This window comes from Chiloscyllium punctatum, chromosome 4, assembly GCF_047496795.1.
Source record: "Chiloscyllium punctatum isolate Juve2018m chromosome 4, sChiPun1.3, whole genome shotgun sequence".
Classification (NCBI taxonomy): domain Eukaryota; kingdom Metazoa; phylum Chordata; class Chondrichthyes; order Orectolobiformes; family Hemiscylliidae; genus Chiloscyllium; species Chiloscyllium punctatum.
Genome location: NC_092742.1, coordinates 98,791,169 through 98,807,060, shown reverse-complemented (window position 1 = coordinate 98,807,060; position 15,892 = coordinate 98,791,169). Strand labels below are relative to the sequence as shown.

At 45.2% G+C, this 15,892-nt stretch overlaps 1 protein-coding gene across 2 annotated transcripts in view; it reads left to right on the top strand.

Moving 5' to 3' along the window:
* sptbn5 (spectrin, beta, non-erythrocytic 5) overlaps positions 1 to 15,892 on the top strand; it is a 275,567-nt gene that overhangs the window by 175,308 nt on the left and 84,367 nt on the right. For both annotated transcript variants that reach the window (XM_072569378.1, XM_072569377.1), the window contains 6 exons: positions 370 to 525; positions 3,477 to 3,668; positions 4,696 to 4,785; positions 9,694 to 9,812; positions 14,146 to 14,260; positions 15,533 to 15,646. In XM_072569378.1, coding sequence (XP_072425479.1) covers positions 370 to 525; positions 3,477 to 3,668; positions 4,696 to 4,785; positions 9,694 to 9,812; positions 14,146 to 14,260; positions 15,533 to 15,646 — 786 coding nt within the window. The remainder of the gene's footprint in view (positions 1 to 369; positions 526 to 3,476; positions 3,669 to 4,695; positions 4,786 to 9,693; positions 9,813 to 14,145; positions 14,261 to 15,532; positions 15,647 to 15,892) is intronic.

The window sequence follows — 15,892 nt, the reverse complement described above, 5'->3', positions numbered from 1 at the left end:
TCATCTGAGAAGACTCCACAGCTACATGAAAGAAACTGAGGAGAATCAGTTCAGTACAATTTAGATTTGATATAGAGGGGTAATTTCTCTGGGATTGAATCTCTATAACAAATGGTATTACAGATTGAAGCTTGGTTTTGCTCTGTTCTTTAAGACTTTCCTTACTGTGTTCTTGCTTATTATTTTAGTTATTTTCTCTGTATAGTAAACTTCTGTTCTGTTGCTAAATAAAATCTGCATCTTTCTGTGAATGTGTTTCAATGACTGACCACCATGTGGAAAAAAAATGGAAAAAGTTTCATTCTGGGATCCGACTACTCCAGCATCTCCTCAGCTGAGATGTTAACAATGTTCTGTTCCTTTTTGCAGGAGGAAAGCTGGATCAGTGAAAGGATGAAGAAGTTAAAAGACAATTCCTCTGCAGATGTTAGTGACCTGCAGGCCAAGCTGAAGCTGCTGCAGAAACACCAGGCCTTTGAGGCAGAAATCCTGGCTCATCAGGCCATCATTACGAGTGTTACTGAGGTAAAGGTTACATATCTTTTCTCTGTATCAGCGAGACACCAGCTTTGGCCCAGTGCAGTGAGATCTGCTGGCTGAGTTGCTGGTCTTCCACAGTTTAGTCCTTATGACACTCTCACCCTAACCCCCTAAACCCTATCTATCCTTCAAACACATTTCTATTCAGCTCACTGGCTCAGTCTGGTCCCAGTCTCAAGGGAGTGAATCCAATCCAATCTATTCCAGCTTCTACTTGTATATATGTTTAAAGAATAGTTTAACAAACCATCCATCACCCAGGCTTTCTTTCTATCTTTAGCTTCTCAGGAGGGCTTGCTGCTTTCCCTGTTATGCTTCATTTTGTTTATGTCCCTGTATTTGCTGTCCCGTGCATTGTTTCTGTCATGCTGCAGAGCACCTCCTGTGCAGTATCTCCTTGTTGACTGTAGCACATGAACCTCTCAGTCAAAGTGTCAGTGGTTCAAAGCTCTCTCCAGAGTCAAGAGTGCAGAGTACACTGAGGAAGTGCTGCCTTTCACATGAAATGATGAGTGGTCAGCACTGCTGCCTCACAGCGCCAGAGACCTGGGTTCAATTCCCGCCTCAGGCGACTGACTGTATGGAGTTTGCACGTTCTCCCCATGTCTGCGTGGGTTTTCTCCGGGTGCTCCGGTTTCCTCCCACAGTCCAAAGATGTGCAGGTCAGGTGAATTGGCCATGCTAAATTGCCCATAGTGTTAGGTAAGGGGTAAATGTAGATGTAGGGGTATGGGTGGGTTACGCTTCGGCGAGGCGGTGTGGACTTGTTGGGCCGAAGGGCCTGTTTCCACACTGTAAGTAATCTAATCTAATCTAATCTAATCTAATCTCAAGTCAATATGAAAGTCCACAGTACTTTAGGGTTCTAACCTGCAATCAAGTACAGTTCTAATTTTAAAAAAATATATATAATTTCAATATTCTCTAAAGAGAGAAAGCACTATTGAAAGACACATTTGAAGTGGAGAGACGTGTTCTCTCAGAATATCAAGGGGGTTCTGCCTGATGTCAATGAGTTAGAGTCAGCCTTTTTATTGTCACAGAGCAGAGTCAGCACATGACATTGCAGAAAGGAATTTACACTTCCAAGTCAAATATTAGCTAATTGGACCATGTCCCATGTGATATTCATTTCTTCCAATTCAGCACAGGGAGGTCATAGAGTCATACAGCATGGAAAAACACCTTTCAGTCCAACCAAGTCCATCCTGACCATAATTCCAAACTAAACTAGTCCCACCTGCCTGCTTCTGGTCCATATCCCTCCCAACCTTTCCTATTCATGGACTTATTGAAATGTCTTTTAAACATTGTAATTATGCCCACATCAACCATTTTCTCAGAAAGTTCATTCCATACGCGGACCACCCTCTGTGTAAACAAATTTGCCTCTCACGTCTTTTTTAAATCTTTCTCCTCTCACCTTAAAAAAATGTGCCCCCAATCTTAAAACTACCTATCCTCGGGAAAAGACACCTACCATTAACCCTATCGATACCTCTTATGATTTTATAAACTTCTATAAGGTCACCTCTCAACCCTCAATGCTCCACAGAAAAAGTCCTAACCTATCCAGCGTCTCCTTATCATTCCAGCCTTCCATTTCTGGCAACATCCTGGTAAATCTAAAGCGAGAACGATGCGGATGCTATAAATGTGAAACAAAAATAGAGATTGCTGGAAAAGCTCAGCCAGTCTGGCAGCATCTGTGGAGAGAAACCAGAGTTAACATTTCGGGTCGGGTGGCCCTTCCTCAGCACTCTCCACAGCTGCTGCCAGACCTGCTGAGTTTTTCCAGCAATCTCTACCCTGCTAAATCTTCTGGCTGCTGGCTAAGGAAACCTATTTTCCACTTCTATCGCTGACTGTTTACATCATTTTAATTCTAACAAAGTGCCACACATTTAACTCAATGAAGTCCAAACATATTTGTCCACAGTATATGGGCACCTCTTGGTCTTATTCAGCATCCTGCAGAGGTATCCAGTTATTTTCACTCCCCCCTCTCTTTCGAGAATAGCCTTCACCTATTGCTACATTTATTAGCTTGGTTCACCGATGACTTTACATATCACACCAATTGCTGATCTGGCTGCCAGGTTTCAGGTACTCATTAATCGCCAGCACTTCCCCAACCAGAGAGGTCTGTTTGCAGGTTGGAATGCCTCCAACTCTGGCCTTTCTAAAACAATTCTGGTTACTGCAGCTTTAAAGCTCTTTCTTATTATCGAAGACAAAATCCTGTCGTTACAACAGTCTGCCTGCAAATGAATCAGCAAAATCATCTTTTGTATAGATTAATCCATTGCAACCTTATAGCTTCCCCGGTGACCCAGCCAAGCTGATCCCTCAACTGACATTTAAAAAACAAGTGTGTGATGTCGTGGTCATATAAACTAAGAAGGTAAGAATTAGAAACAGGCGAGGGCCATTCAGCCACTTGAGCCTGCTCTGCTATTTAATACCATCATGGTTGACATCACCTTGGTCTCAAACCAACTTTCCTGCCTGTTCCACATAACCTATCAATCCATTACTAATTAAAAACCAGCCAATCTCCTTCTTATAGTTCCACCATCCACAGATTCATGGCCCTTTGAGAGAAGTGATTTCTCCTCTTCTCTACTTTAAATCTGTCCCGCAATCCTAAAACCATATCTCTTGTTCTAGATTGGACCATGAGGGGTGTCGTGCACTCCATATCTTTTTGTGGGAGCGTGCGTGCATAATGGTAGCAATTCCATAACAATTCTAAAATGCAGGATTGGCTGAAAAGAGGTTTGTGACTTTCCCAAGTAAATGTAAGACTTTTCCTTGGGCCAGTACCCCCCACCCCTACCTTCTGCATTGCTGGTGTGTGCTGTGGATTATTATCCTCGCAGAGAGGTGTATAGTTTGAGGATGTCCACCTGACTGTGTCCCTTTGAATTTTACAGACTGGTGAGCTGCTGCTGAATGGACAGCACCCTAACTCCAGTGAGATCCGGCGAAGCATGAGACTGCTGCTGGAACACTGGGAGCAACTCAAGACTGCGGTGGCTGCACGCGGGAAAATGCTGGAGGACAACCGGGATTTCCTGGAGTTCCTGCAGAAAGTCGATCAGGTTGAGGCATGGATCAGGGAGAAGGTAGGAACGCTGGCAGATAACTCCACAACACACTACTGGTTTTCCTGGGCCCCAGAGTCTTCCAGTTAGCTCAATGGAAATTGGGCACTGCCTTTTGTTGTCCCAATTTGGGGACATGACTTCCAATAACATCTTTAAATGAGAAAGTTGTGACACCCCTGCCTTACATTGACTCTAGTAAGGCATCTACTAGCGAGCATTTGGTACTGTTGAATGTTTGAAGAGCTCAACTCGTTCCAACCATTTTGACAGATTTCCCAAACTAGCTTTATGTATCCATATTTGGTTAAGTATTATTCTGTGTTTAAAGCTCCCCTTTATGTATACCATGGCCATTTGAGAAGTCAGTGGTGCCAGTGAGTAATGGTACAAAATTACTGTAAAACGGACAGAAGGAGTTTATTTAGTTACTTCAGGAGCCAGGGTTAATATCCCTCTTGCTAACTCTGAGATCAAGGCCTGGTGGCGCACTGGCGTCCCTGCAGATGGAGCGTTTGCCCATTCACCCACCAGGGTTGGAATAGCGCCAAAATGTCCATGTTCTGAGAAGATCCTCTTGTCCTAGTTCCTTATGAAAAGGGGCGGCACGGTGGCACAGTGGTTAGCACTGCTGCCTCACAGCGCCAGACACCCGGGTTCAATTCCCTCAGGCGACTGACTGTGTGGAGTTTGCACATTCTCCCCGTGTCTGCGTGGGTTTCTTCCGGGTGCTCCGGTTTCCTCCCACAGTCCAAAGATGTGCAGGTCAGGTGAATTGGCCATGCTAAATTGCCCGTAGTGTTAGGTAAGGGGTAGATGTAGGGGTATGGGTGGGTTGTGCTTCGGCGGGGCGGTGTGGACTTGTTGGGCCGAAGGGCCTGTTTCCACACTGTAAGTAATCTAATCTAATCTAATCTAATCTAATTCCATTTAATCTGTTGTTTATGGATTGAATCGATTGTGCGTTGCTATCAAGCAGATATTTTGCTGATTGTGTTTCCTAACTCTGGTTGTTCATTCTGTTCTATTCCATCCTGCACACAAACAGGAGGTAATGATCAATGTGGGCGATGTTGGCAAAGACTACGAACATTGCCTGCAGCTGCAGAAAAAGCTCAGCAAGTTCCGGGGAGCAGGGGTGAGTACCATATGTCTGAGCACTGTGTTATACAGCTCTGTCAACTGAGCTTCTGTCCATTGCCTTCCACACTGAGCATAGCCAGCCAGTATAGATCACACCTCTTAATCAAGGTGCAGTACTATGCTCACCTGTTAACGCAGAAGGTATCCAGGGCAAGAGGAGGAAATACTAGGGTCAGAGTAAAGCTCCCTCTACACTCTCCCGATCAACAGTCCCAAGGCAAGTAAAGCATGGGGATAGGTACGGAGTAAAGCTCCCTCTACACTATCCCCATCAAACATTCTCCCAAAACAGGTACAATATGGGGTTAGATACAGAGTAAAGCTCTCTCTGATCGTCCCAATCAAGAGTAGGACTCCCTCTTTACTCTCCCCATTCACATACTTCACCACTAATCTTCCTATAATTTTAGAAGTTTATGTTTTACTTTACAAACCATTCTGTGGGCTGTCTGTAGGGAATATTAATTTATTTTCCCTGATTGCTGCATTGTTGACAGTAAATTGAGATGAAACAAATTCGGTGTTGAGTCACACTTTTTGCATCATGTACTGGGATCATTCCTGACGTAACACCAAAGATTCACCTTTATCGCAATGTCCCTCAGAGACTTTTTATTCAACAGAAATCTACATTTACAGCTGATGCATCAATGCTGATTTCTATACTTCTCCCACCCTTTGTGTAAAGAAGTGCTTCTTAATTCCATTCGTAGAAGGTCTGCATCTACGTTTTTGAGAATACTCCCAAGATTTGGGCTCCCTAACGAGCAGAAATAGCTATTTCCCTTAAAACCTCAAAGACAACAATCAGATCACCCCTCAACCACCAAGCTTCCACTTTATGTAATCTCTCTGTCTAACTTAACCATCGAAGATTCGTGATTCTTGTGGGAAGTCTGCAATATCTCCCTCTTGGATTATAGGACCTGGTAACTGTAGATGTATCTAAACAGTGTTTGATAAAACTGCCACGTGACAACCAGTTCCATATGTTCCAGTCTCTGCACACAAAAGCCAACATTCCATTGGATTTTTTTTTTTGCTCATCTTTTGTGCCTATTTCTGACGTTTTAATGATCTGTGTATGTGAGCTTGTAAGTCTCTTTGGGCCTGTCCTGTTTCTAGTTTTTCAGCATTTAGGCCGAACTCTGCTCTCTCCACTTTTTAAGTTCAAAGAGAATGGTCTCACCTTTGAAATAATTTGTTAGTCTCCTTTTACCATTTTCATATCTCTTTGTGGTGGTATGTTTTCATCTGCATTGTTCAAGGCGATGCATATTTTTCTGCAGTTGACAAATCTGGATTGCTGTCTTTCTATCCCATCACCCGGGGAATTGTCTGGGGTTCAATACAAGTAAAACAATGGATATCAATAATGTTCTCGCCTCCTTTTAGAAGTTTGGAATAAAATCCACCCAGACTTGGGAATTTGTTAGTGCCATTAGTTCATGCCTGATATTCTGCCTAAGCTAATATGGGCATGTCCCTGGGTCAAAACTTGCTTCAGGATGTCTGTCTACTGATGCAAAATAAGTGGTCAACATCTCTTCTGTCTTTGTCCATTCATTGATACCATCAAGATTAGCAGTTTTCAAAGGACGCAATTACTCCTGAGCATTCCATATTTCCCAACATAATTGGATGCCTTCATTGTATTCATCATAATTGTAAATTGTTTTGTGTGGATCTTGACATTCTTTCCCACTTGTAGTAGCTTGTTTATCACCCTTTGCTGTTTCCATTCACTAGGGGCTGCATTCATTTCTGCATCTGTGCACATATGTTCAGAATTTTGTGTAACCTCATTACCCCTTTAGTTGTCCACAGCTGTCATTTTTTGGCAAGCAGAACACCCCAGCCCTTAACGCTACAAGAATAGAGTTCTATTTGGGCACACCCCATCCCCCGGTGATCTCCTATCATTTAACTCATTAACAGTCTCTGCCTTATCACATCAAAATCCCCTTGTGTAAATCAAGAATCTTAGAAGCTGTTTCTAATTGATCTGGACAAGAGAAGGCAATCTTGCAATTTCACTGGCTGCGTACACACCCAGGTCAGGCTGTGTGCTTCCAGACAGCACTTAAAATAAAGATTGTTTGGAAACACTTCACTGCCAAATCTCTTGCAGTAGATGCAAGAATCTCTCCAAGAGGCAGAGCAGGGAGCTGCATGGTTGCGAGGCTATATTGCCCGCAGTGTCCAGGGATGTGCAGACTAGGTGGATTAGCCATGGCTAATGCAGGGTTACAGGGATAGGGTAAGGGAGGTGGTTCTGGATGGGATGTTGTCTGGAGCGTCAGTGTAGATTTGATGGGCCTAATGACATGCTTCCACACTGTGGGGATTCGAAGATTCTTCTATGAATTGTTCCTGGGGGAAGGACAATGTGAGGTCACCGACTGGCCTCCTCTGGAATTTGCCCAGCAATAGTGCAAGATCAGTTGAAGCCTTTAAGAAAATAGGGGTTCATAAGGACATGAATAGTCTATTTGGCCCATTGAACATACACCACCATTCAAACAGATCATGGCTGATCATCTACCTCGATACCATTTTTCCCCAGTATCCCCATATCTCTCGATGGCATTCATACCTGTCAGTTGTTTTGTCTTGAACATGTTCATTATTAATTTATCACTGAATCAATATTACACAAGTAATGAGTTAATGACCTGCCATTACTGCTGGCTTTGTGCCAGTTGGTGAGAGTGGGCCCGGCTGTGGGCTCGGGAGTTTGGGGATAGGGGACATTCTGTACATCACGGAGGGAGGGTCAACATCGGAAATGGCTGCCCATGGCGCTTACTACCCCCCACCCTCACTGTGTGTCCCAAGACTCTCATCAAGCACATCTACTGCCCCATTAGCCAGCTTCTCTGTTCGGGGACTGACTGCAGTCCCAGTCGCGGCCTCCATACCAAGTGGACTGCTGAGTCTGAACAGCTCTGCCCTCTTGGCTGGCTCACAGTTTGTGGAAGTGGGACATTCTACCTCGGTGTGTGGGGCAATGCGGTCGTCAATGATTGCCAAAGCATCCATAAAATCCAGCTGTGCCATCTAGCACCATGTAGGCGCTCCTTCGGTGCAAAGTTTCAGTGAGGTAGATGGGTTGAAGAAGCTGGGAGTGTTCTCCTTGGAGAAGAGAAGGTTAAACGAAGGTTAAACGAAGGTTTGATATAATGAGGGAGAAACTATTCCTGTTGGCAGAAGGATTGAGAATGAGCGGACACAGGTTTTCGGAAAATGGCAGAAGAAGTAATAGCGGCATGAGGGGAAACGTTCTCATGCCTTTAAGATCTGGAATGCACTGTCTTAGTGTGTGCTGGAGGCAAATTGATTTGACGAGGGAATTGGACTATTGTCTGTAAAGGAAGAACATATAGGTCGAAGGCAGGAGACTGGCACTGAGGGGTGTAGTTCATTTGGAGAGACATTGCAGACATGATGGGCCGACTGGTCTCCTTGTGCATTGTAGTGATTCTGTGATGGGAGAGCTGGACACTAGAACAACAGGTTCAATAACCTGCCACTAAGGAGGCAATCCCCAATGTAGCCATAACCTCGATAAGGTTCCCCACGGTAGGCTATTGCAGAAATTGGGATTGAGGGTGATTTAGTGGTTTGGGTCAGAAATTGGCTGAAAGAAGACAGAGGTTGGTGGTTGGTGGGAAATGTTAATCCTGGAGTTCAGTTACTCATGTTGTACCAAATGGATCTGTTTTGGGGCCACTGCTGTCTGTCATTTTTATAAATGACCTGGATGAGGGCATAGAAGGATGGGTTAGTAAATTTGCAGATGATGGTGGAGTTGTCGACAGTGTGGAAAGGTGTTGCAGGTTACAGAGGGACATAGATAAGCTGCAGAGCTGGGATGAGTGGTGGGAAATGGAGTTTTAATGCGGAAAAGTGTGACCTGATTCACTTTGGAAGGAGGAACAGGAATACACAGTACTGGGTTAATGGTAAGATTCTTGGGAGTATAGGTGAGCAGAGAGATCTCGGTCTCCATGTACATTTATCCCTGAAAATTGCCACCCAGTTGATAAAAGGGTTGTTAAGAAGGTGTATGATGTGCTAGCTGTTATTGGTAGAGGGATTGAGTCTTGGAGCCCTGAGGTCATGATGCAGCTGTACAAAACTCTGGTGTGGCCGCATTTGGTGCATTGCGTACAGTTCTGATCACTGTATTATTGAAAGATGTGGAAAGGGTGCAGAGGAGATTTACTAGGATGTTGCCTGGTACGGAGGGAAGGTCTTAGGAGGAAAGGCTGAGGGACTTGAGGCTGTTTTTGTTAGTGAGAAGAAGGTTAAGAGGTGACTTAATAGAGACATACAAGATAATCAGAGGGTTAGATAGGGTGGACAGGGAGAGCCTTTTTCTTTGGATGGTGATGGCGAGCACGAGGGGGCATAGTGTTAAATTGAGGGGTGGTGGGTATAGGACAGATGTCAGAGGTAGGTTCTTTACTCAGGGAATAGTAAGGGCGTGGAATTCCCTGCCTGCAACAGTAGTGGACTCACCAACGTTAACGGCATTTAAATGGTCACTGGATAAACATATGGATGATAATGGAATAGTGTGGGATGGGCTTTAGAATGGTTTCACATGTCAGCACAACGTTGAGGGCCGAAGGGCCTGTACTGTGCTGTAAAGTTCTATGTTCTATAACCAGCCCTGCCAACAAATGCCCAATAAGAACAAACAAGCAAGTACTCTGAAGGATCCATGGGAAGTGTGTACATGGGCCAGTACCAGCGGAGATCGGTGCATCTCTGGGAATGAGAGCACAGGAGAAATTATGGGAACTCAGTCTCATGTTTCTTTACAAACAGCATTTGTTACAAGATATGACACTGTCTATCCAATAACACATTGGTTCTATTCTGTGATCTGTTCTAGGATGTGACGGTGGATGATGCACACATCAAGACCATCAACACCCTGGCCACCCGGCTGGAGAAGCAGAATAAAGACGACATCAGGACTGTCCAGCAACGCAAGCAGCAGCTGAACCAAAAGTCAGTCTAATACCAGGACAAGTTAGAGTGTTAAATACTGAAAGCAAAAAATGTTGGAGATCACAGCAGGTCAGGCAGCTGATGAAGAGTCATCTCTGCTCGAAACGTGAGCCTGCTCTCTGTCCATGGATACTGCCTGACCTGCTGCAATCTCTAGCACATTTTGTTTTCAGTACAGATTCAAGCGTCTGCAGTAATTTACTTCTATAGAGTGCTAAATATGTAGTCTAAAGCCTGAGTATCTATTAAATGCACCCCATACTGACCTCACCCCTGAACCATGGCATCCCAGACCACTTACACTACCCAGATCCTGACCTAACACACTTGAACCTGAAAATCTTCCCCTCTGGGACCTGAGCCCCTCTACCCTGCCCCAAGACCTGCTCTCTACCCATCCCTCCCTTACTGAGCCCACACCTCACCTCTCATAGAGCCCTCCTTCCCCACCACCCACCCCCCCCAGGGCACAGCAGCCCCCTGGGACACAACACATTTCTGAATAATTGGACAACACAGTGCCCCATGCCAGAGACTTCCTACAAAACTGCACCTGAGAATGTCACTTCCTCCAGGAAGTCGAGGAAATTATTCAGTTAAAATTCCACTGTCTGGTGTCATGTCAATAGACAATAGACAATAGGTGCAGGAGTAGGCCATTCTGCCCTTCGAGCCTGCACCACCATTCAATATGATCATGCTGATCATCCTCAATCAGTATCCTGTTCCTGCCTAATCTCCATAACCCTTGATTCCACTATCCTTTTGAGCTCTATCCAACTCTTGCTTAAACGAATCCAGAGACTGGGCCTCCACTGCCTTCTGGGGCAGAGCATTCCACACAGCCACCACTCTCTGGGTGAAGAGGTTTCTCCTCATCTCTGTCCTAAATGGTCTACCCCGTATTTTTAAGCTGTGTCCTCTGGTTCGGGACTCACCGCCATCAGCAGAAACATGTTTCCTTCCTCCAGAGTGTCCAATCCTTTAATAATCTTATACGTCTCAATCAGATCCTCTCTCAGTCTTCTAAACTCAAGGGTATACAAGCCCAGTTGCTCCAATCCTTTCAACATAAGATAGTCCCGCCATTCTAGGAATTGACCTCGTGAACCTATGCTGCACTCCCTCAATAGCCAGAATGTCTTTCCTCAAATTTGGAGACCAGACCTGCACACACTATTCCAGGTGTGGTCTCACCAGGGCCCTGTACAACTGCAGAAGAACCTCTTTGCTTCTATACTCAATCCCTCTTGTTATGAAGGCCAGTATGCTATTAGCTTTCTTCACTACCTGCTGTACCTGCATGCTTACCTTCATTGACTGGTGTACAAGAACACCCAAATCTCTTTGTACTGCCCCTTTACCTAACTTGACTCCATTTAGGTAGTAATCTGCCTTCCTGTTCTTGCCACCAAAGTGGATAACCATACATTTATCCACATTAAACTGCATCTGCCATGCATCTGTCCACTCACCTAACCTGTCCAGATCACCCTGTAATCTCCTAACATCCTCCTCACATTTCACCCTGCCACCCAGCTTTGTATCATCAGCAAATTTGCTAATGTTACTATTGATACCATCTTTATATCATTAATATATATTGTAAAATGCTGCGGTCCCAGCACTGATCCCTGCGGTACCCCACTGGTTACTGCCTGCCATTCCAAAAGGGAGCCGTTTATCACTACTCTTTGTTTCCTGTCAGCCAATTTTCAATCCAAGTCAGTACTTTGCCCCCAATAACATACGCCCTAATTTTACTCACTTTCCTCCTTTGTGGGACTTTATCAAAAGCTTTTTGAAAGTCCAGGTACACTACATCCACTGGATCTCCCTTGTCCATCTTCAGAGTTACATCCTCAAAATATTCCAGAAGATTAGTCAAGCATGATTTCCCCTTCATAAATCCATGCTGACTCTGACTTATCCTGTTACTGCTATCCAGATGTGTCGTAATTTCATCCTTTATAATTGACTCCAGCATCTTTCCCACCACTGAGGTCAGACTAACTGGTCTATAATTTCCTGCTTTCTCTCTTGCTCCTTTCTTAAAAAGTGGGACAACATTAGCCACCCTCCAATCCGCAGGAACTGATCCTGAATCTGTCAAACTCTGGAAAATAATCACCAATGCATCCACGATTTCCCGAGCCACCTCCTTCAGTACCCTGGGATGTAGACCATCAGGCCCTGGGGACTTATCAGCCTTCAGACCTAACAGTCTCTCCAACACCAAATCCTGGCAAATATAAATTCCCTTAAGTTCAGGTCCTTCAGCCACTGTTACCTCTGGGAGATTGCTTGTGTCTTCCCCAGTGAACACAGATCTGAAGTACTAATTCAACTCTTCTGCCATTTCTTTGTTCCCCATAATATATTAGGAGAAAGGCTCCTAATTCCTGAAGAAGGGATCATGCCCGAAACGTCGATTCTCCTGCTCCTTGGATGCTGCCTGACCTGCTGCGCTTTTCCAGCAACCCATTTTCAGCCCCGTAATATATTCCCCTGTTTCTGTCTTCAAGGGCCCAATTTTAGTCTTAACCATTTTTTTCCCTTTCACATGCGTAAAAAACGCTTTTACGATCCTCCTTTATATTTTTGGCCAGTTTACCTTCGTACCTCATTTTTTCTCTGCGTATTTCCTTCTTAGTAATCCTCTGATGTTCTTTAAAAGCTTCCCAGTCCTCAGTTTTCCCACTTATCTTTGCTATGTTATACTTTTTCTCTTTTGACTTTATATGTTTCTTAACTTCCCTCGTCAGCCACGGCCACCCCTGCCTCCTCATAGGATCTTTCTTCCTTTTTGGAATGAACTGATCCTGCATCTTCTGCATTGTACACAGAAATATCTGCCATTGCTCCTCCACTGTCATCCCTGCTAAGGTATTGCACCTTTGAACTTTGGCCAGCTCCTCCCTCATAGTTCCCTTTATTCAACTCAAATATTGTCACTACCGATTGCATCCTCTCCCTTTCAAATTGCAGATTGAAGCTTCTTGTATTATGGTCACTACCTCCTAATGTCAACTGTTGTTTACTGAGGTAGTAATGTACAGATGACATGTTAAACTAATTTCCATTACACAGAGTCGCAGTCAGACTATTGGGTGCCTAATTTCCTGCCAGTTTTGCTCCCATGTTGACCATGAACATTAAATGGACCGAGTGGCATCTTTCCATTTTTAGGGATTCTATGATTCTATTTTCTGTGATTCTATGAGACATAATGTTTGCACCATCTTCCCCCTCTGCCCTCTCTCCACAATGTGTGATGACCACTTCATATCGACAGTCTGTACCTCTCAAGTCTACTCCCTGCTGCCTCGCTCTTCTGTCTCTCGGTCAACACTGGCTACTCTTGGGATTTACAAGGACAATTCCCTCTCCAGGATGTCCATGTTATTCAGATGGAAGTCAGTGAACAATAACAGGTTGCAACTCTGATTAAATCTATTCCTGGGTGCTCTGATCACATGACTTGTCACCTAGGCCCCACCCTGGTGATGCACCCTCTTCCTGGAAACCAAGAGGAAAAGCTAAAAAGCCTCATTACCCACCCGGATGGTGTTTGACTCTCAAACTGTCTTTACCCCCTTTATCCATACTTTTACACTTGGTGAGGAGAAACATTCAAAGAAAATGACAACAAAACCCTTCTAAGATTTTCTATGATTTTTCTAGGCCGTGCCATAGAATCCCAATGTACGGATAGAGGCCATTTGCCCATCGAGTATTGACCCTCCAAAGACCATCCTATCCCCCCACGCTCTCCCCATATTTACTTGGGCTAACCTACCTAGCCTTTACAACCCTGGCCACTATGGGCAACTTAGCATGGCCAATCCACCTAATCTGCACATCTTTGGACTACAGTAGGAAACTGGAGCACCTGGAGGAAACCCACGCAGACATGGGGAGAATGTGCAAACTCCACACAGTCAGTCGCCCGAGGGTGGAATCAATCCCAGGTCCCCGGCGCTGTGAGGCAACAGTGTTAACCACTGTGCTGCATGGAGTCTTCTAGGAATTGGCCACCCTAAAAGATCGGCCATTTGCATTCTGCCTCATTTTCTTCTCCAGTGAAGTCGTAAGAAGTTAGGGAATGCAGTAAGACGGGCTGTAATTTGCTTTCAGTGATTCTGTTCAGTTCGAGAAGGCCAATTCATTCGGCCTTGGTCATCCTTAATTCGGCAGAGGCTGATAGTATTCTGGAGCCCTTGCTTAGCGTATCTCCCGCCTGCCTGCTCACTGTGCTATCCATTCCCTGCCACCACCTCCCAAGCCACTGACACCCCAGCTGACTCACCGTCAGTACTGTCTGTCATTTCAGATGGGACAGTTTCCAGGGAAATCTGATCAACTACAAGAGAAAACTGGCAGCAGCTTTGGAGGTTCATGCCTTAATCAGAGAAATGGATGACCTTAAAGAAAGAATGGGTGAAAAGGTGAGAGCTGCGATTGTACCGGGATCCCTCCTCAATGTTACCACTGAGGATAAACCCAGTCCCGAGTAGGTCATCTTTAATCAGCTCCCATTGAGAGGGTAGAGGAGCTCCAGGGATCAGGTCAAGGAGTGATGGTGAAATGACATGTTGAAACACTTGATTAGATTAGATTAGATTCCCTACAGTGTGCAAACAGGCCCTTCAGCCCAACCAGTCCACACTGACCCTCTGAAGGGTAACCCACCCAGACCCATTTCCCTCTGACTAATGCACCTAACACTTTGGGCAATTTAGCATGGCCAATTCACCTGGCCTGTACATCTTTGGACTGTGGGAGGAAACTGGAGCACCTGGCAGAAACCCACGCAGAGACAGGGAGAATGTGCAAACTCCACACAGACAGTCGCCCGAGGCTGGAATCAAACCTGGGACCCTGGTGCTGTGAGGCAGTAGTGCTAACCACTGAGCCACTGTGCCACCCCATGCTCCATGAGGCTGTGTGGTCACTGCAGGGTCTAACAGTTCACACTGGTTCTGGAGTCAGTCCAACAGTGGGAGAAAGGGAGGAATGTGGCAGCAAAGAAGTAAAGGCCCTGGTTCCTGTCTTGGCAATCAAATATTTGTAGGACATTTCTTTTTACTTGTTCTTGCATTGGATATAGGTGTCATTATTTGTTGCCCATCTCTCACTGCCCTTGAACTCAGTGACTTGCTCGGACCATTTCAGAGAGGGCAGTTACCCAGCCCCTGCAAGTTCCCCTCTGAGCTGCTCACCATCCTGACTAGGTTCCTTCAATGTCACCAAGTCAAACTGCTGGAATTCCTTCCCTCAGGCCATTGTGGATCAACCCACAGCACATGGACTGCAGCAGTTCGAGAAGGCGTTTCAAGGGGCAATTAAGGACAGCCAATAAACATCCACACTGTATGAATTTTTTTAAAACAATATTTTGGATCCATGTCGCATGTAGATCACACCAGATAAGAATCCCCTTCCCTGAAGGGGCATTAGTGAATGACATGGATGTTTTCAACATTTGATGATGGTCTCGTCATCATCATTACAGTAGCTTTATATTCCAGATTTATTAATTGAATTCCACCTGCTGTGGTGGGATTTGAAGCTGTGTACCAAAAGCATTAGCCTGGGCCTATGGATTACTAGTCCAGAGCTGTTACCAGTACAAAGTTTTCCTGTGCCCATCCAGAGGGGTCAGTTAGCCAGGGTGACACCGCTGTGCAAACCCATTAACTCCCCTTTTCTGTCGATAGAGCTTGTTGATGCAAGGACTGGATTATGGTCGGGACGTGGAGAGTGTGGAGAAACTGATGAGAAGGCATAAAGAAACTGAGCTGGAAATCACAGTCATCCAGGACAAGGTAGAGGTGAGTGCTTCTTGTGGAGCTGGGAGCAGCAGTGCCCCTCAGATCCCACTCTGCTCTCCTCTACTTCTGCCTCCTCTCCCACAACTAGCAATCAGCTGCCAGTACTCACTGATGGGAAGCAGTCCCTCCCTCCAGAGCATTTCACTCCCTGAAAGGGGTAGTTGAGGAAGAAACCCTCAACCCATTTAAAAGGCATCAGAACCTGCTCCTGAAGTCCTATAACCTCCAGGGAAACAGACCTAGACT